Source organism: Stegostoma tigrinum, chromosome 22 (genome assembly GCF_030684315.1).
Source record: "Stegostoma tigrinum isolate sSteTig4 chromosome 22, sSteTig4.hap1, whole genome shotgun sequence".
NCBI classification, from domain to species: domain Eukaryota; kingdom Metazoa; phylum Chordata; class Chondrichthyes; order Orectolobiformes; family Stegostomatidae; genus Stegostoma; species Stegostoma tigrinum.
In genome coordinates, this window is record NC_081375.1 from 9,310,726 (window position 1) to 9,333,180 (window position 22,455).

Consider the following 22,455-nt stretch of genomic DNA (forward strand, 5'->3'; position numbering starts at 1 on the left):
AACCCGCTCTATTCCTTTCACTTCAAGGGTGATTTGAATGAAATCTGACTGAACGCAGAGATTTAAAGCAACTTAGGTCCTGGTATGTTTTAATTTCGTCTCTCCCAAATGTATTCCAACCCGCAGGTCTCAGGAACATGAAATACAGTTTTAATAAGGTTACTGCCTCTTCTGATGAAGGGTCTAGGCCCGAAACGTCAGCCTTCCTACTCCTCTGGTATTGCTTGGCCTGCTGCGTTCATCCAGCTCTACACCTTGTTACCTCACTTACTGTAGCAGCTGATTCCTGAGTTTCAGTATCAGACCATTTACTGTCTTCACCCATTGAGACAAGTTCCCAACATTTGATCTGTGTGTTTGTACTGATGGGTAGGTGAGCTCTCTGATTACACAGCCACACATTTCAAAACCTGCAACACACCCGCACCAAACCTGCAGTGTGATTCTTTAATGATATCTCTGTCTTCCTGAGTCAGGCTGCCAGCGTTGTGAATGCTGCTAGCTCCATCTCAACAGCAACAGGCTATTTTTGGATGAAGTGATGGATTCACAATCCCGCACTGCCCCATAGCCAGCGGGACTCAGCAAGCAGAGAGTGTGATTGTTCCTCAAGCCATGAATCATTGCACACCAGTCTGCTGGTGACTCACGCTCCCTGCATCTGCACAGACCCTTTATCAGCCCACGGCATCCGGTCCTGGGTGTACGGTGCGTCAATTCACGAAGCTCTTTTTAAAAAATACTAAAATAGCTTTTGCATTAAAATATCTCCTAAAGGCATCTTGTGAAATAATTCTGGTGTTCACACGTCCCTTCCAAGCGACCATTAATCTTCGCAAACAAAACAGTGATGTAGTCTAACAAATATCACAATACAAGCATATTGGTGGTATTTACTTTTAAAATGCACATTTGTCATAAGCTTTTACTTTGCCTTTTTTTTTGGATTTCTCTTGGAGCCCCTTAATATAAGATTTGCAGCGAAAGAGGAACATGGTATGCTGAAACATTCAGCAGGTCGTACAGCATCTGTGGAGAGAGAAAGAGAGTTAACTGGCCCAGTAGCATAATTAGATTTGAAACGTTAACTCTGTTTCTCTCCCCACTGCTGTAAGACCTGCTGAGTTTCTCCACCACTTCCTGTGTTTGTTTCAGATTTCCAGCATGTGCAGTTCTCTGTTGGTCAAATTTTCAATACTGACAGTGTGACATCAAAATAGCATGAGTTGCCTTTTCAAAGAGATGTTTGCAATGTGTTTACATACAAATAGGAACATTACACTCTGTTTGCTCAAGGATGGATCAGTAGCAGATCCTTAATTCATACATGACTTCTAAAAATAATGTTTTCCTTCAGCTATGCCTCAGCTTGTTATCAAGGTTTTTTAGAATTTACAAATTTCCTATTTCACTTTTCCTCAGTTCCACAGGAAAAGCTTTCTATCTTCCACTACATGGCCCTAATTCCTTCTGTATGAGCATTAGTAGTTTGTGTTGGTGGGCTATTTGACTCTAGAAGACCTCAATGCCAAGTATGGATCTGCCTTCACTGGGCACTCATGCTCTCCAGTAACACCTAGCAGTCAGGAATGGGGAGCTTGGTACCCATGAGTGGCCTCCATGGCCAAAGATCATACCTTCCTGGACTAGATGACTAGCTTTCAATGATGAGCTAAGCCAAAGGTGATTAACCTTTAGTAAAAGCCTGGTCTGCAGGGGGTGGGGTGTGGTGGGGGCGGGGGTGGAGGCGATTGGGTATATATTCATCCAATCTCCCAGGACTGTGGACCACAATGTGTACAATTCACCCGATCACCCTGGTCTGTGGACCACAATGTGTACAATTCACCCGATCCCCCTGGACTATGGATCACAATGTGCGCAATTCACCCGATCCCCCTGGACTATGGAACACAATGTGTACAATTCACCCGATCCCCCAGGACTATGGACCACAATGTGTACAATTCACCCGATCCCCCGGACTGTGGACCACAATGTGTACAATTCACCCGATCTCCCAGGACTATGGACCACAATGTGTGCAATTCACCCGATCCCCCTGTACTGTGGATCACAATGTGTATAATTCACCTGATCTCCCAGGACTATGGACCACAATGTGTGCAATTCACCCGATCCCCCTGTACTGTGGATCACAATGTGTATAATTCACCTGATCTCCCAGGACTATGGACCACAATGTGTGCAATTCACCCGATCCCCCTGGACTATAGATCACACTGTGTACAATTCACCCAATTCCCCTGGACTGTGGATCACAATGTGTACAATTCACCCGATCCCCCTGGACTGTGGACCACAATGTGTGAATTCACCCGATCCCCCTGGACTATGGACCACAATGTATACAATTCACCCGATCCCCCGGACTGTGGATCACACTGTGTAAAATACACCCGATCTCCCTAGACTATGGATCACAATGTGTACAATTCACTCGATCCCCCTGGACTATGGACCACAATGTGTACAATTCACCCGATCCCCCTGGGCTATGGACCACAATGTGTACAATTCACCTGATCCCCCTGTACTGTGGACCACAATGTGCACAATTGACCCGATCTCCCTGGACTGTGGATCACAATGTGTGCAATTCATCCGATCTCCCTGGACTATGGACCACAATGTGTACAATTCACCCGATCCCCCTGGACTGTGGATCACAATGTGTACAATTCACCTGGTCCCCCTGGACTGTGGATCACAATGTGTACAATTCACCCGATCCCCCTGGACTGTGGATCACAATGTGTACAATTCACTCGATCCCCCTGGTCTATGGAACACAATGTGTGCAATTCACCCGATCTCCCTGGACTATGGACCACAATGTGTACAATTCACCCGATCCCCCTGTACTGTGGATCACAATGTGTGCAATTCACCTGGTCCCCCTTGACTGTGGATCACACTGTGTACAATTCACCCGATCCCCCTATACTGTGGACCACAATGTGCACAATTCACCCAATCCCCCTGGACTGTGGAACACAATGTGGGCAATCCACCCGATCCCCCTAGACTATGGACCACAATGTGTACAATTCACTCGATCCCCCTGGACTGTGGACCACAATGTGTACAACCCACCCGATCCCCCTGGACTATGGACCACAATGTGTACAATTCACTTGATCCCCCTGGACTATGGACCACAATGTGTACAATCCACCCGATCCCCCTGGACTATGGACCACAATGTGTACAATTCACCCGATCTCCCTGGACTATGGACCACAATGTGTACAATTCACCCGATCCCCCTAGACTATGGACCACAATGTGTACAATTCACCCGATCCCCCTAGACTATGGACCACACTGTGTACAATTCACACGATCTCTCTGGACTATGGATCACAATGTGTACAATTCACCCGATCCCCCTGGACTGTGAACCACAATGTGTACAATTCACTCGATCCCCCTGGACGATGGACCACAATGTGTACAATTCACCCGATCCCCCTGGACTGTGGACCACAATGTGTACAATTCACCCGATCTCCCTGGACTGTGGATCACACTGTGCACAATTCACCCGATCCCCCTGTACTATGGATCACAATGTGTATAATTCACCTGATCTCCCTGGACTGTGGATCACAATGTGTACAATTCACCCGATCCCCCTGTACTATGGATCACAATGTGTATAATTCACCTGATCTCCCTGGACTGTGGATCACAATGTGTACAATTCACCCGATCCCCCAGGACTGTGGACCACAATGTGTACAATTCACCTGATCTCCCTGGACTTTGGATCACAATGTGTACAATTCACCCGATCCCCCTGTACTGTGGATCACAATGTGTACAATTCACCTGATTCCCCCGGACTGTGGATCACAATGTGTACAATTCACTTGATCCCCCGGACTATGGAACACAATGTGTACAATTCACCCGATCTCCCTGGACTATGGAACACAATGAGTGCAATTCACCCGATCCCCCTGTACTGTGGATCACAATGTGTACAATTTACCCGATCCCCCTGGACTATGGATCACAATGTGTACAATTCACTCGATCTCCCTGGACTATGGACCACAATGTGTACAATTCACCCGATCCCCCTGGACTATGGATCACAATGTGTACAATACACCCGATCCCCCTGGACTATGGATCACAATGTGTACAATTCACTCAATCCCCCTGGACTATGGACCACAATGTGTACAATTCGCCCGATCCCCCTGTACTGTGGACCACAATGTGCACAATTCACCCGATCTCCCTGGACTGTGGATCACAATGTGTGCAATTCACCCGATCCCCCTAGACTATGGATCACAATGTGTACAATTCACTCGATCCCCCTGGACAATGGACCACAATGTGTACAATTCACCCGATCCCCCTGTACTATGGACCACAATGTGTACAATTCACTCGATCCCCCTGGACTATGGACCACAATGTGTGCAATTCACCCGATCTCCCTGGACTATGGACCACAATGTGCACAATTCACCCGATCTCCCTGGACTATGGACCACAATGTGCACAATTCACCCGATCTCCCTGGGCTGTGGATCACAATGTGTACAATTCACTGGATCCCCTTGGACTATGGGCCACAATGTGTACAATTCACCCGATCTCCCTGGACTATGGACCACAATGTGTACAATTCACTCGATCCCCTTGGACTATGGGCCACAATGTGTACAATTCACCCGATCTCCCTGGGCTGTGGATCACAATGTGTACAATTCACCCGATCTCCCTGGACTATGGGCCACAATGTGTACAATTCACCCGATAGCAAGTTGATGGCGGATTCTGGAGAACTGCTTTGTGACACAATGCCATTTTAATTTCACCGTTGAGTTTCTGATTTCTGGGTCTTTACAATGAAAAGCTTTGCTGCAGATTCCATTCATTCATCATACAGGGAGAGAGGAAATCCACGAGATATCACTATTCCAGCCATTATCCGTCAGAGCGGCAAAATTGTGGAAATCCAGAAAAAAATCATCGGAACGCCCAATATTACCCTGTGCTCTCAGAAATAATTGGAGCATGGTGACAGAGGAGCTGAAATTTGATTTGCGATCCTTAAATGCAGTTGATGTATATTGCCTGTTCTACAGAGTCATACAGCATGGAAACAGGCACTTCAGCCCAACTAGTCCAAGCCGAGCATGTTCCTGAACTACACTAGTCCCAAGATAATAAAATGTGAGGCTGGATGAACACAGCAGGCCAAGCAGCATCTCAGGAGCACAAAAGCTTTTGTGCTCCTGAGATGCTGCTTGGCCTGCTGTGTTCATCCAGCCTCACATTTTATTATCTTGGAATCTCCAGCATCTGCAGTTCCCATTATCTCTCTCCTACACTAGTCCCAGTTGCCTGCATTTGGCTGATCTCCCTCCTAACCTTTCCTATTCATGTTCTTATCCAACATTTCTTGAAAATGTGGTAACTGTAACCCACATCCATCACCTCCTCTGGAAGTTCAGTCCACACATGAACATCTCTCTTTGTAAAAAAATTGTTGAGTAGGAAAGGTTTGGAGGGATATGAGCCAAGAACATGCAGGTGAGATTAGTTTAGCTTGGGAACATGATCGGCATAGTATACTTTGACCAAGGGGATTGTTTCCATGCTGCATGACTCTATAACCTGCTCAGTGAATCCCAGGTTGGGTTCCGTCAGGTTCAGCCAGCTCCTGACCTCAATACAGCCTTGGTTCAAACATAGACAACGGAGCTGAATTCCACTGGTGAGGCAATGGTGACAGCCCTTGACATCAAGGCTACATTCAATCAAGTGTGGCATCAAGGGGCCCTAGCAAAACTGGAATCAATGGGTGTCGGGGGGGCAAACTCTCTGCTGGTTGGCATCATACCTGGCACATTGAAAGACGATTGTGGTTGTGGGAGGTCGGTCATTTCAACTCCAGGACATCTCTGCAGGAGTTCCTCAGGGTAGTGTCCTGGACCCAACAGTCTTCAGCTGCTTCATCAATGACCTTCCCTCCATCATAAGGTCAGAAGTGGGGATATTTGCTAATGATTGCATGATGTTCAGCACCTGTCACGACTCCTCAAATACTGAAGCAGTCTGTGTTCAAACGGAACAAGATCTGGACAATATCGAACACTGCTGATGCAGTGAGGAACTCACCTCCTGACTCCCCAAAGCCTGTCTGCCATCTACAAGGTACAAGTCAGGAGTGTGATGGAAAACTCTCCATTTGCCTGAATGAGTGTAGCTCCAGAAACACTCAAGATGCGCTGCAGAAATTCACCCAAGATCATTAGACAGCATCTTCCAAACCCACAACTGCTTCCATCTGGAAGCACCGGGGGAAGATATCTGGGAACACCAATACCTGCAGATCTCCCTCCAAGTCAGTCACCGTCTGACTTGGGAATATATCATCATTCCCTTACTGTTGCGGGGTCAAAATCCTGGAATTCCCTCCCTAAGGGAATTGTGGGTAAACCCACAGCAAGTGGACTACAGCGGTTCAAGGTGGAATCTCAACGCCACCTTCTCAAGGGCAACTAGGGACAGCAATAAATGAATTGCCTGTCAGCCAGAGAATGCATTTTAGAAAAGGATACATTGGTTACAAAAAGCTCTGAGAGACAGAGTTCTCCCAAACGAAGATGGTCAAGTCTCAGGATCACAATGGCCTCGTGGATAATTATTTGATGGGCTGTATACAACTAACAGCCTCAAACAACAACCCAAGCTTCAAGGCAATGGCAGATAATGTACAGTCACAGTCTTACATGCGACTTGGTGAATAATTATTCAAACACATTTGGTTATAGATTTATACAGCACTAAAAATAAACCAGTTATTCTGTATGTGTGATGGGATAGATCCTGGTTTACATGTAAATTCAAAAGTAATTTTGTTCTTAAGAAGGCCGGAGAGCACTGTTACAGTCAGTGTTTGGAGTAAGACTTGAAGCCACAATGTTGTGTCTCAGGGGTCAAGCCAACACCAAACATGTGATAGCTGCCACTCAGTCTAGAAAGTCTCGTGTGACACACAACGTAGAATGAATGGTGAGACCTGAATCAATAAAAACCAGAATTATTTGTTCCAGTTCCATAGCTTGTAGTCAATGAATCCATTTGCAGTATTGGTATAGAAGGATCTCATCACGGTAATAAGGGACAATTCATTTCAGCACCAGATCCCCAAAGTCTCAAATAAGATTATGAATATGTTTGTAGATTTACTACAGGCTATCATGGCTTAGCTAAGGATATGATTAACCTGCTTGGGTTAAAGTGTTCGGGAGAGACTGAGCCACTTGCAGGAGAGCTGATGGGAGCTGGTGGTGTTATCGATGGGAAAGCCCTCAGCAAATTGTTCCCCTCAAACTCTTGGAGAACCAATAACAGGCTTCTCCCAGGGATCAATGCCATTGGGAGGAAATGCAGCATGATGGGCTGGGGTGGTAGTCTTCAGCAGCACCCAGCCCCAATCTCTCTAATCCTTTTATTGAGGGACATAACCCTACTGCCTCCCCTGCCAAGGGCTGGGAGCCCACAAGCAACAACATCAAGGCTTAAGATAATAAAATGTGAGGCTGGATGAACACAGCAGGCCCAGCAGCATCTCAGGAGCACAAAAGCTGACGTTTCGGGCCTAGACCCTTCATCAGAGAGGGGGATGGGGTGAGGGTTCTGGAATAAACAGGGAGAGAGGGGGAGGCGGACTGAAGATGGAGAGAAAAGAAGATAGGTGGAGAGGAGAGTATAGGTGGGGAGGTAGGGAGGGGATAGGTCACTCCAGGGAAGACGGGCAGGTCAAGGAGGTGGGATGAGGTTGGTAGGTAGGAGATGGAGGTGCGGCTTGGGGTGGGAGGAAGGGATGGGTGAGAGGAAGAACAGGTTAGGGAGGCAGAGACAGGTTGGACTGGTTTTGGAATGCAGTGGGTGGAGGGGAAGAGCTGGGCTGGTTGTGTGGTGCAGTTGGGGGGAGGGGACGAACTGGGCTGGTTTTGGGATGCGGTGGGGGAAGGGGAGATTTTGAAGCTGGTGAAGTCCACATTGATACCATTGGGCTGCAGGGTTCCCAAGCGGAATATGAGTTGCTGTTCCTGCAACCTTCGGGTGGCATCATTGTGGCACTGCAGGAGGCCCATGATGGACATGTCATCTAAAGAACGGGAGGGGGAGTGGAAATGGTTTGCGACTGGGAGGTGCAGTTGTTTGTTGCGAACCGAGCAGAGGTGCTCTGCAAAGCGGTCCCCAAGCCTCCGCTTGGTTTCCCCAATGTAGAGGAAGCCACACCGGGTACAGTGGATGCAGTATACCACATTGGCAGATGTGCAGGTAAACCTCTGCTTAATGTGGAAAGTCATCTTGGGGCCTGGGATAGGGGTGAGGGAGGAGGTGTGGGGGCAAGTGTAGCATTTCCTGCAGTTGCAGGGGAAGGTGCCGGCTGTGGTGGGGTTGGAGGGCAGTGTGGAGCGAACAAGGGAGTCACGGAGAGAGTGGTCTCTCCGGAAAGCAGACAGGGGTGGGGATGGAAAAATGTCTTGGGTGGTGGGGTCGGATTGTAGATGGCGGAAGTGTCGGAGGATGATGCGTTATATCCGGAGGTTGGTGGGGTGGTGTGTGAGAACGACGGGGATCCTCTTTGGGCGGTTGTGGCGGGGGTGGGGTGTGAGGGATGTGTTGCGGGAAAACATCAAAGCTTAATTGTCATTGCTCACATGCCTAGTTCCCCATCCACTGGTTTCATAATTACCACTAAAATGTATTGATTGGGGCAAGTAAGCTATCCACATGCCCTCTCACCACATGGGAGGTGATGGGGTCTAATTAAAAGCCCACAACCAACAAATTCATCTCATGATCCTGTCTGTAATGCAGATGGGATTTTGGTGGGGAAAGATCTGAGAATATGCAACTCAGGAACTGGCAAACGATGCCAATTCACATGGTTCTTCCTGATGAATGTTTATTTGATACTGGAGCTGTTAATTAGGTCACTGAACAGCTTCAAACACTCCTGTGAAGTGTAAAATCTATCTCCCTAATTGTTTCACATGCTTCCCTAAATAAAAAGCAGAAACCTTCAGATTTTTTGCTTGCTCAGTATTTTTTTGGACAGAACAGGAGCAGTGAACAATCTTACACAAACCCATTAGGATCCACGTTGCTTCTACGTTTGTGCTGAAGTGTAGGTCAGTAAGAAGACTCAATACATACATTCGCCAGGGACATTCTACGTTCAAACAGTCCCACAGGATCTTTTAAATCCACTCAAGAGGGCAGATGTTGCCTTTGTTTAACATCTCATCCTAAAGGTGGCACCTTTGGGAAAGGACATGTGCCCACAATCGTCTGGCTTTGAGATGAGTGCGCTTCTGTTGAGCCACAGCTGGCACAGTTGGCTGAAGCACACTGATGGCTTATTGGTGTGTAACATATTTTCTGGCTCTCTCCTTGCTTCTGTCCTGCGTCTTCCTCCCTTTGCTTCGTACGTTTCATTTCATAACTAATAATGTAACATCATCATTACTGTAGCATTGCTAAAACTCACAATTTCATTCAGAAGTCTTTGATATTTTTCAGTGTTGCTCAACAGCAGATGTATAATCTCTCTCTTTTCTGCCCCAGCGAACCATGGGCAGTCGTGCAATAAAATAAAATGAACAAATGGCTCATGAAATTCCAAGTGTTGATGATTCTATTATTCTCATCTCTACACATATGCTCCCCTAATGAATGTAAAGATGATTATTTCAAGCCTGTGTTGGTGAAAATCACAATTCAAGTCAATGAGAATTCTCTCTGATGTAGGAGCAGCTGTCCTGGAATCTTTGATCGAGTAGGAGTGAATTGTTACTTAGAGGAACAAATGCTTTCAACAGAGGAGCAAGAAGATTTGGAAATAAATGTCAATTTAAAGGCAGAGGTTGCTTTCTCTTAAGTAGTGTATGTTCTCTTTTTTTGCTCCACCAGCAATTTTCTTCCAAACCCTCTGTGAGCAACAGAGACCTCTCTAAATAGCTCATCCAAGGGGTCATCATTCCCATTAAACAGAAATAGGCCATTTGGAGCAATTTCCGACCCAATGTTTAGGTTCCACATATCAACCAATCTTATCTAAATAATTGACAATCTCTTTCTTCCCCTTGTGTCCATCTTTTCTCCTAACTGCATTTGAGTTATCTATGTCAATTACTCCTTGTGGTAGAGAATTCCACATTGTAACCAGACCCTGAATAAAAGCAAAGATGGTCAGAAGGGTCTCGACCCAAAACATCAACTTTCCTGCTCCTCTGATGCTGCTTGGCCCGTTGTGTTCATCCAGATTCACACCGTGTTATCTCAGATTCTCCAGCATTGGCAGCTCCTACTATCCTGAACTTTGAGCTGACCATTCTTACACAGTGGCTGCTCTTTCACAGCTCTCTGGATCTGGCTTGTGGGACACCGAACTTCTGAAGTGTACCGTCTGCTTCCAGAAGACAGCTGGTCCAGGATCACAGCATAGCTAAAGGGATGCTTTTTGAGGAGGATTAGCTTTGGTCTGAGCAGCTGGAGGGAGAGTGTTCTGGACCAAGCACAAAGCCAAGCATTTCCAAGCTGGACGTGGCCCTAAGGCAAAGCTGACAATGATGGCTGAAGACATGAGATGAAGGAGAAAGCTCAAGGAGTGATACAAACCTTCATCAACCACAGACTGACCAACAGATCCATTAAATATTATTTTACCTTACCTTCTACCTCCTTAATCTTGCACCTCTATCTCTTACACCTTCCTCCCTATGGAAAAACTCCATAACTTCAAAGACCATCAAGTTGTACAAGGGTCAGCCTCACTAAACCTCCCAGGGTTTGGGTCACCAGGGATTATCCTTGGCTCTTCCAGAAATGAAGATTAATCTCCCAATTGTCATTGCCGTGATAAACCCTGGTTATAAAGCCATGGGGCAATTTGTAGAATTGTGTGATAACATGGTGTGGAGCTGGATGAACACAGCAGGCCAGGCAAAATCAGAGGAGCAGGGAAACTGACGTTTCAGGTTTGGACCCTTCTTCAGAAAATGTAGAATTGTGTGTTGTTCACATGGTAAAGAATTTTGGTTTCAATTCATTGATGATAAAACTGCTTCAGAATGAGGATATAGGCTTGCTCGCAGGGCCAGTGGGTCTGGTTACAGGCATTTTGTCACGGTGCTAGATAACATCATCAGTGCACCTCTGGCAGGTGGCTACCCAATAGAGCGACCAAACCGACTGGCTCAGCGAGCAAGTCTACATCCTCACCCACAACCCGAGCTACAAATATTCTCAATAACTTGAAACTGCTTCAGAATGGTGAAAAGGCAGTTGGACTGAGTAGGGAAGTTAGGGGGCCACAGGAATAGGATGTTGTAGAGTTGGAGACATTTCCCTAGGTGGGGTTATGGGGGTAGGGATGTATGCGAAACGGGAGGATCTGGGTTACATTCTGGGTGTTAATGTGTATACTCTCTGGCCTGCCATTTCCTACAGGAGATCCCGATGTTGTGTGGAATGACCTCCTGCGGGCGGAAGGCCCTAACGCTCCTGAGTAGCGTGTTCGCTGTGTGTGGTCTGGGTCTGCTTGGGGTGGCCGTTAGCACTGATTACTGGTTATACCTGGAAGAAGGGACCATCTCCCCCCAAAACATGTCAGCAGAAGTCAAGGTATCTCTGCACGCTGGCCTCTGGAGAGTTTGTTTTCTGGCAGGTATGAACACATCCTCATCACCAATTTTACCGTTTGTGAATTCAGAAACTTCGCTAATATTCTGGGGACTTGGTTTCAAATCCCACCACAGCAGATGATAGAATTTGAATTCAATAAAAAAATCTGGAATTAAGTGTCCAATGATAACCATGAATCCATTGTCGATTGTCAGGAAAAGCCCATCTGGTTCACTAATGTCCTTTAGGGAAGGAAACTGCCATCCTTACCTGGTCTGGCCTACATGTGACTCCAGACCCCAGGCAATGTGGTTGACTCTCGACTGCCCTCTGGGCAATTAGGGACGGGCAATAAATGCTGCCTGGCCAGAGATGCCCACATCGCGTGAATGAATGAAAAAAACTAAAGCTTGCTCTTCAATGAAGGAAAATAGCTGATCATATGCCCTATGCCAAAGCTTTGATCTAATTTGCCCTTTTTTTCCTTTCTGGCTGCTTTCTGCCATGTTCTGTTTTCATTTGATGGTCATTCACAAGAAGGTGGAGAATTTCCTATTGAAACTCAAAGCTGCAGCACTGGACCAAGAGGCCACTGATAGGAACCAGACCTTGGGTCCATTAGTGCATTAGAGTAAACCAACACTGAACCACTTTGTTCTTTGTTCCAAGGTGTATAACACAAAGTCTAAAACAAAAGTCCATTCCAAGAATACACCAGGAATGCTCAGCTAATCAGGCAGTGTCTCTGGAGAGAAATAGAGTTAGTGTTCTAGTTTGATAATGACTTCCATAAAAGGTTTAAGGACCTGAAACTTTAGCTCTGTTTCTCTCTTCACACACAATGCTGGGCCAACTGAGTATTTCCGGTGATGTTTCAGATTTCCATCGCCTGCAGTATTTTGCATGTATATTTCCATCATAACAGGCTGTGCTTTCACCACAACCAGTGTTATTAATGCTGGCCATTTTCAAAGCAATAATTATGAATGAAATGTTAAAGTTTCTCCTTTAGCAAGAAGATGACATCTTTGGAGCTTTAGAAATTATTGGACCATATTTTTAAATTGTGACCTTTCTTGGCTTGATAGGTGGGGTACACATCAAAGATCTGCCAACAACAGGCTAAGTTTGTTTTAAGGTTGAGAGGCAGATTGACAAAATAAGATATTGTATTGAGCACTGAAGTTCCCATATTTTGTTTTTCAAAGTTTTAAAACTCCTGTATCTCGCAACAACAGTGGAAGAGAAATACATAATGTACATATGCACTTCTTTACAACTGTATAAATCACTTCTGTTTATATGATATGCAAAGCCGCACAAGTATATATCTCTACTCTTGCATATATCATAAAACACTCCCGCTATATGTCGTTTCCTTACAGAAATATCACGTTGTTATGTGAATTTATAAATAGACATTGTGACTGCCATTCAGAACCCAAATCTTCTGCTTCATTTAACAAACGCCTTAATAGCAGTAACACGCTCTGTATGTGTTTTGCAGAGTATCCCACTGTTTGAGTATAATACGCTTGTTTTCCAGGAGCAATGTTCCTTTGTGTATAATCACCCCACTTTATGGAGACATTATCCTGCTGTGCCATTAATCATACTTTGTCATACAAACATGATAATTCTGGGGAGGGATGCAATCTTTCAGGCGCTACCATTTTTATGGATTCCTGATAGCTTCATTTTCTCCCTCCCTGCTGTGGCGTGATTTCCTGATGATTGACAATCTTTAACCAGCTCTTGTTTGTATCCACAGGAACAGAGCGTGGGCACTGCTTCACCATTGAGTATGTGATGCCAATGAATGTGCAGCTGACCTCAGAATCCACAGTCAGTGTTTTAAGTCAGTATCCATTCTCCATCTGGTCAGTCGCTCGATGTTGAAATAAATAAGGACATTGCACATGTTCGGTTTGAGTCTATGCCTCAGAAGCAGACTATTTGGCCCAACTTTTGTTCCGGTGTTTATCCCCTCCCAAACTTCCTTCCACCTCTGCTTCATCTCATCCACTTCTCTCTCACATGGTCACCTGGTTTCTGTCAGGGACCGGGCCAATGTTTCCCTTTTCTCCCCATCTCGCAGCTGTTCACAGTAAGATGTATGCTTTTCAGGGGAATAATTCAAATGCTTTAGAGCTCGAGACTTTCAGTAATAAAGTTTAAACCTGTAATGAGAATGTCATCGGTAACAGGTGGAATGGGACCTATATGCTTTACTGGCAATGTGGGGCTAAAGCATTTCACCTGCAGAAGTCATCCTGTCCCTGCTGCAAAAGAGGAAATATAACAGGAGTGCAGAAGTGACAAGGAGAATCAGATGGCATGAGATACTTGAAGAAGGTTTACCACAGATTCAGGAGTGAATTCTGCAAAAGGGCTAGCCCGAAGCCCAGACACACTGCAACAGCTTTGTCCAGCATTATATCTACTATTAGTGTTCAGACTCAACAAATTTGAAAGTTACAAGCAAGACCTGAATTTAATATCATGTTTATTCACACAATCCCCCCAAATGTAAATGCAATGAATAACACTCACTCCCACATACATGAGACAAAGGCACATGAGCATTTGCCTTTATAGGCGTGTGAACATAGTTGTGTATGTGTGCGTGTGTGTGTCTGTGCACATGAACTCGTGCATACAGACACACATGGACATGTGTACATGCACACAGACACACACATGCACACATATACAGCTATGTTCACACGCCTATAAAGGCAAATGCTCATGTGCACAAATCCAAACACATGCAGTTTCCCAGACACTATCATTACAAACACCAGGTACATCCTGGCTCCCTGGTAGCATGGACCCACTGGAGGTGGCGACCCTGTGGTACGCAGCTGGAAAGGAGTTGCCCCAGGAATCCTCAACTTGACTCCACACCCAATGATATATCATTACATTCATCAAACACAACAAGATCTTGATGATGTGCTCCTGAGATGCTGCTGGGCCTGCTGTGTTCATCCAGCCTCACATTTCATTATCTTAAGCTCTTGATGATTATCTTGCCGTTCCATCTTCAGCTGATGAATTCTTCCATGGTGAATATCACCTGAACACTTAAATTAACCAATTACATGAAGGTATGTCGAAAAGCGAGTTGTGAAGACGACGTAAGGAGTCTGCAAAGGGATATAGATAGATTAAGGGAGTAGGCAAAGATCTGGCAAATGGAGTACAATGTGGAAAATTGTGGAAGTATTCATTTCTGAAAAAAAGAAACATTTGTCGAAATAGTGAGAAGTTGCAGAGCTATGAGATGCAGAGAGACCTGGCTGTCCTAGCGCATGAATCACAAAAGGTTAGTATGCAGCTACAGCAAGTAATCAGGAAAGCTTGTAGAATGTACTGTTTTATTGAGAGGGCAACTGAATGCAAGAGTAGGGAGTTACACAGGAACATTGGTGAGACCACGTCTGCAGTACTGATCACCGAACATACAGAAGGATGTCAAAGCATTGGAAGCAGTTCAGAGAAGGTTTCTCAGACTAATACCTGGAATAACCAGTGCTTTATGTGGAAAGGCTAGACAGGCCAGGCCTGTATCTCTGGAGTTTAGGAGAGTCAGAGGTGATTCGGCAGGTTAGATGTTAAAATGGTGTTCCCTCTTGTGGGAGAATCTAGAACTTGGGTCCTGGATTAAACATAAGACACTTTTAAAACAGGGATAGGGACACATTGGTTTCAGTGAGAGGGTTGTGAGCCTTTGGAATCCTATTCCTCAAAAGGCAGTGGGTGCGGAACCTTTAAATATTTTAAGGCAAAGGTAGGTAGGTTCTTGCTTACCAAGGGGATGAAAGGTTACCAGGAGCTATGCCGGAATGTAGAGTTGAGGTTAAAATCAGATCAGCTGTGATCTTATTGAATGGCAGGGCAGCCCAAAGGGCTGAATGGCCTATTTTTTCTTTTGTTCACTTTAAAGCAGGGACTGCACATCCTGAGTTATTTTATGCATGTATAAAATGCTTTGGGATGTCCTGAGGCTGTGACATGTTTTTTTCAAAAATTCAGGAATTTCTTTCCTCCTACTGATGACTGATGCCTCAAACTGTTTATTTTTCTTTCTGCAGAAATGATCCGATCATCAACCCCTTTCCCACTGGTCAGCCTGTTTTTCATGTTCATTGGCTTTGTGTTGAACAACATTGGCCATATTCGACCTCACCGTACAATCTTAGCATTTGTGTCGGGAATCTTCTTCATTCTTTCAGGTAAAGGTCAGGAAAGAAACAAACACAAAATTTATCAAGTTTTCTTTTGCTTTTAATCAGCTTTCTGTTGTCTGATGTTGTTCAGCCCCACATTTGAGTTTGGAGTTGTTTCTCTGTTCAGGAAAATGGAAGAGTGACCCTGTCGGAAAATGGCACGTGTTGATATTCCCTCGCTCAGCTGTCACATTTTTGCTTCGTGGCAGAGCATCTGCTAATGCCCCCTGATGTTGGCACAGCTGGTAGCCAGAAATACCTAAACTGGCTGCAGTTTGCGTCATAGTTACACAAGATGCTTCTACAGTTTGTCTTGGATTCTCCAGCATTTGCAGTTCCCATTATCAATGCTTCTACAGTTTGCCTGACTCACCCCAACACATGAGAAATACCATGTTACTCCCTCCCTTTAATGACAAGTACCAACCCCGTTGGGGTGGTGGCTCAGTGGTTAGCAATGCATGACGGACTCAGGTTCAATTCCACCTTTGGGTGACCGTTTATTGCACATTCTCCCTGTGTCTGTGAGGGTTTCCTTCGGGAGCTCTGGTTTCCTCCCAAAGTCCAAAGATGTGCAGGCTAGGTGGATTGGCCGTGCTAAACTGCCAACAGGGAAGCGCAAGCTAGGTGGATTGGCAGAGAAATGTAGGGTTATATGGATGGGGTAGGGGTGTGGGTCTGGGTGGGGTGCTGTACTGAGGGTCGGTATGGACCTGACGGGCTGAATGGCCTGGGGAGACTGTAAGGATTCAAAGATTCATTGCCCCTCTGCCCAAAATCTTCAGTGGTACCAGCATGCTACAAGTTCAACAATGTTTTGGCCAGTTCCTTTCACTATTTGTTTCCTCACTGTGTCTTTTTATGTACCGAAGAGAACAACTAGATGATGAAATAATCAATCACACAAATATTTTGCGTGAAACTAGTGTTTTATGACAAATCACACTTTTCACAATTGCAGGTTTGTCTCTGGTTGTTGGACTTGTCCTGTACATATCCAGCATCAACGATGAGATGTTAAACAGAACCCCAGACTCCGAGAGCTATTTCCACTACAAGTATGGTTGGTCTTTTGCCTTTTCTGCCATCTCCTTCTTGCTAACCGAGGTAATTACCAGTTAAACCATATCTGGCTCACAATTTAATCCAGGACGATTTCAGGTTTAGGATTAGACCCAGATTCAGGCGAGACCAAATAAACCAGAACTACAGTTGAATCCACAAAAGTTGTCTCCAAGTTCAACAGCCTGTCATTGGGAGGTGCTTGGATTGTTTGTGTGACTGAGTCATCCAAGCCCTTTCCTCTGAATTCAAATGTGCAGAGTTCAAATCCCACTCCAACTACTTGAAGGCAAAAATGGAAGCTAATATCCCAGTGTAATACTGAGGCTGGGCAGAACTGCTGGGGGCGCTGTCTTTTGGATAAGACACTAAACTGAGCTTGTCCTCTCAGGTTGACGTAAGAGGCATTATGGCACAGTTTTGAAGTAAAACAGGGGACTTCTTCCCATCACACTGGTCAATATTTGTCACTCAACCAATGTCAAAAAAAACAAAGAATTAGAATTAGCTTTCTTGTCATGCACTCACATGAGTACAGTGAAAAGCTTACAGCCACAGCTTTAGGCACTATCTTGGGCACCAAGGTGCCTGGATACAGATTCTCAAGTATAAGTTCTTAGGGGAAAGGAAATTAGAAAAATAAAGAAATAAAATGTCCAGCAATAAATTAGAAAAATAGAGAAGTAACAGTCCAGAGTACACAGCAGGACAGCTTGTGGAGAGAGAAAATGTTTCAGGACAATGAACTTTCATGACAAGCAGTTGAACTGACTGGAGTACAATTCGAAGGAACTCAGTTCCACATTTCCAGCCCGTCCAGCAAAGAGCAATTTTCACTCCCTCCCCATCTAATGTTCCATCTCCCTTGATAGTCTGATGCAACCCAGGGAATATTGAGTGGTAATGCCGGGGGAAGAGGTTTGGAATGGTTAGCGATGTAGAGGGAAGTACACGGATGGAATGGAAGCTGCTTCAGAATGACAGCAGCCAAACTTACCACTTGCTGTTTACAGGAGCAATCGCAGTAGCATGTCATGGAATCAGGCCCCCTCACTGCATCTTATAGAACATATTGAACACTTTACATTTAATTCTTTAATACTCTCAGCTCACTGGGCAATTACACTGAAACACAGTATTTCTAAAAGTAAGTTTTTTTTTCCTGATGATAAGCAAGTTACTCATTGAAAGTTGATCAGTAGGATTCTAGAGTGAATTGTGAATTTAAGTCGCTGGAGGATGAACGAGAGCAGGAGGGTAACACTCTCCCCTCTCTGTTGGATGAAAACCATGTACCCCTGGATGAAGGTCTGATGTTTGCAAAAGATGAAAATGATCCAACTGCGATTCAGAGAACAAGACAACACAATGGAGGCCATTCAGCCCATCATGCCCTAGCCAAATGTTATGAGATAGTCCCGATCTCCTGCTCTTTACATATGGACCTGGAAATATTTCCTTTTCTGTTATGCGTTCACTTTCCCCTTTGAAAGTTATTATTGAATCTACATCCACCACCTTTTAGCAAGACCTTCCATATCACAAGAGAAAACTGTCTATAAATCAGCATCTATTTGACATTCCCATTCAGAGGGTTGTAATTCTTGATGGAAGTGACACCTTCACATTGGTGTGAGCCTTCAACTTACCACAGCCACACAATAAAACCCTCCCACTCAGCTGCTGAGGACATGGTGTCAACCAATGATATCAGAACTGCGATTGATAGATTTTTCTCCACTTACTGCTATCAAAACCTGAAAACTGAGGTGTGTAGATGAAGTTAAGATGCACATTGATCTAACTGATATATTGAACAGCTTTGAGGGGCTGAATGGTCTGCTCCTGTTCCAATGTTTTCATTTATGCTACAGTTTGAGAAGAGAATATTAAATTGTGGTGCTTGGAATATACGTCAACTACAGCTTGTTTCTACGATAAACTCAGTTGCCTAGGGATAGTTGTCGGGATTGAATTTTACCAGATGGAGATTGTTGCTAGGCAATATGTTACCTAGAAACACACAGATCGGTATGGAGCGTGACAATGTGCTGGTGTTTATGTGATGCATTGTCCATATGCCTGAGAGGAAGTGAGATCATGGCCATTGATTAAACCATCTCATGTCTCCAGTGTAACACATTTCAGATTGATGAATTGAAACAGTTTAATCCTAGTCATTTTTAAAGATCATTTTTAAGATCATTTAAATATTTTTGACCCATTTGCGTATCCTTGGGCCCCCAGGACAATGTGCTATCAACTGGGCGGCATGGTGGCTTGGTGGTTAGCACAGCTGCTTCACCAGCGCCAGGGATCCAGGTTCGATTCCACCCTTGGGTGACTGTGTGGAGTTTACACATTCTCCCTGTGTCTGTGTGGGTTTCCTCCACACCCCAAAGGTTTGGAGTGGCCATGCTAAATTTTCCGTGATGCGTGGGTTTTGCATGGGAAATGCAGAGTTACAGGGATAGGGTGGAATGCTGCTCAGAGGGTTGGTGTGGACTCAGTGGGCCAAATGGCCTGTTTCTACGCTGTAGGGATTCTATGAACTGATCAGTACAAGTTGGGTCTCTCAGCCCCTGGGAGGGCAGATTCTGTTAGGTGTTTCAGTGGTGAGAGTGGTGGGAGGTGTCAAGCTGGCAATAAGAGAGCAAATTATTAATTTCCCAGCTCCTCAATGGCCCTAGTGTGATACTTACAGAAGGATTGTATTTTGTGTTGCTGCAGAGTGCCGGAGTCATGTCAGTCTACCTCTTTATGAAGAGATATGCTGCCGAAGAGATATACAGACCCCACTCCAGTTTCTACAGGCCAAGGCTCAGTAACTGCTCCGACTACTCCGGCCAGTTCCTGCATCCAGACGCCTGGCCTCGTGGGCGCAGCCCCTCGGACATCTCCAGTGATGCTTCCGTGCAGCTGAATGCCAACTACCCAGCGCTTCTCAAGTGCCCGGATTACGACCAGATGTCGTCCTCTCCCTGCTGAGCCATGGTCCACCCCAATGCGTAGCCTCTGAGCAGCCATGGTATCCCGGATCTCACAGTCCTGTCCGTTGTTGCAATGAGGAAAATCTTAATACAGACCATAAGCTGGGCCTCTGGCTTCTGCATTTTCACATTCGCAAAGCACAAATTATCAGCTCACTGGAAGAGGGTGGTGCGGAGAGATTTGGGGGGAGGGGAGGGGAACAAGAAAACAAGATGATGTATTATTTTGAAATGTGTATTTCTGTTTGCAAATGGTGTTGACCACTCAAATTTTGTAGAATCCAGAAGCCAAATTCTCCCCGAAATGTTGTACAGTTTGGGAGGTGTCACTGGCGGTAATATCGCTGGACCAGAAATCTACAGACTCAGGTTAATTCACTGGGTCATGGGTTCAAATCTGACGATGGCAGCTGGTGGAATTTAAACGTGATTAATAAAATAAAAATATACAGTTAGCCTTAGTGACAGTGACCATCATCCAATGCTGTAAGAACCCACCTCATCCGTTAATGTCCTTTACAGAAGAAAACCCACCATCCTTACCCAGTCTGGCATACATGTGATTCCAGACCCACAGCAATGTGGTTGATTCATGACTACCTTCTGAAACATTCTCACAAGCTATTCGGGGCAATCAGGAGTGAGCAACGAGTTCTGGCCTTTCCAACCAGGCCCACTTTCCAAAGAATAAAGAAAATTATTCATACAGTGCACAGCACTGTGAGACAGATTGACTCCCTGCAAAGCAGCCCACTGCGTCTAGAATGTCATGCTGTGATGTTAAATAGTGCTTTGTTTCAGGGGTTCCTGCAATCTGGTCCTGAGCAGATGATTGACAGGCCGCTGTGGGACAAAGGGGAGTGGAAATCCCATTGCTGGGATAAACTCGGTTGCCTAGGCATGGTTGTCGGGATTGGCTTTTGCCAGATGGAGGTTGTTGTGAGGTGTTACCTAGAAGCACACAGGTTGGTATGCGGTGTGACTACTACATACTGATGTGTTATCCAAATGCCTGAGAGGCAGTGAGACCATGGCCCTCTACTAAACCCTCTCACGTCTCCCATGAGTCACATTTCTGGTGAATTGAAACAGCTTAAAACTTGTCAGTTTTAAATGCGACGAGATTTTTTACTTGGATATTAAGATAATTCGAATATCTTCACTTTCATCCAATAGTGTCATCTCAGAAATAGTAGGAACTGCACATGCTGGAGAATCTGAGATAATAAGGTGTAGAGCTGGATGAACGCAGCAGGCCAAGCAGCATCGGAGGAGCAAGAAGACTGCTGTTTCGGGCCTAGACCTTTCTGAAGAAGGGTCTAGGCCCGAAACATCAGAATTCCTGCTCCTCTGATGCTGCTTGGCCTGCTGTGTTCATCCAGCTCTACACCTTGTTATCTCAATGTCATCTCAGTTGGTCCTTTAGTTCAGGGCTGGAGCACAATGAGGCTTACATGGCAGCCCTACTGTGTTCTATTTCTTTGACCATGCTTTTGGTCACCCATTGTACCCTTGTTTGACTTGGAGTCAGTTTGTATCTAATGATTCTCCTATGCTCATGTTACTGAGCAAACAGTGGGCCACAGGGAAGGTGAAGAACTGAGATCAGAAACGGGAAATGCTGAAATTATCCAGGATAGCCAGTGTAGATTTGATAACTAGGACACAAAGGAGATGTTTTGTCTCAGGAATAGGGCTATGGAAAGAGATTTGTAGCAACTGAGTGTTTACAATTTTGAAAGGCAGCAACTGAAAGTATTCTTACAGCATTTAATGAACATCTCTCAAAAGGATAGTGAATGATCCAAATAAGGGTAAATGCAGAGCACTATGTAACCATGAAGCAAAGCGACATAGAATCAAAGAAATGAAAGGTAATTGTGAAAGGACTGAGGAAGAATTTCTGTTCAATGTGATCAATACTTGCAAAGGATTCATGGGAAAGAATAAATCATATCAACGAAGAACCCAATAAATAGTTTCAGAGATAGTAGGAATTGCAGATGCTGAAGAATCTGAGATAGCAAGGAGTAGAGCTGGATGAACACAGCAGGCCAAGCAGCATCAGAGGAGCAGGAAAGCTGACATTTCGGGCCTAGACCCTTCAGCAATTTTCTGAAGAAGGGTCTAGGCCTGAAACATCAACTTTCCTGCTCCTCTGATGCTGCTTGGCCTGCTGTGTTCATCCAGCTCTACACCTTGTTAGCCCAATACACAGGAGGAGATTGTTGAGAAGGATCGCTACTGCTGTGAGTCTTATGTCTCTCTCTGGATGTGGCAGAATGGGCTGAATTGTCATCTTTGATTCACCATGATCATGTGACCAACCCATAATTCCCAAAATCCTTAAGAAGAACTATTCCAGTCCTGGTAACCCATTCATGGTGGAATTTCCCCAAGTTGAATAACATATAGATGCTGTTAGAGAAGATTGGAATGAGAAATTAATTTGTAAATCTGCTTATTTATCTCAGCAC

At 45.1% G+C, this 22,455-nt stretch overlaps 1 protein-coding gene across 4 annotated transcripts in view; it reads left to right on the forward strand.

The window, feature by feature from the left end:
• The window catches only part of LOC125463692 (voltage-dependent calcium channel gamma-5 subunit), a 39,882-nt gene extending 18,653 nt beyond the window's left edge, over window positions 1-21,229 (forward strand). For all 4 annotated transcript variants that reach the window (XM_048555275.2, XM_059653624.1, XM_048555276.2 and 1 more), the window contains 5 exons: window positions 11,521-11,737; window positions 13,466-13,552; window positions 15,792-15,932; window positions 16,888-17,033; window positions 19,719-21,229. In XM_048555275.2, coding sequence (XP_048411232.1) covers window positions 11,530-11,737; window positions 13,466-13,552; window positions 15,792-15,932; window positions 16,888-17,033; window positions 19,719-19,976 — 840 coding nt within the window. In that variant the 5' untranslated portion in view covers window positions 11,521-11,529 and the 3' untranslated portion in view covers window positions 19,977-21,229. The remainder of the gene's footprint in view (window positions 1-11,520; window positions 11,738-13,465; window positions 13,553-15,791; window positions 15,933-16,887; window positions 17,034-19,718) is intronic.
• The last annotated feature ends 1,226 nt before the right edge of the window (window positions 21,230-22,455 follow it).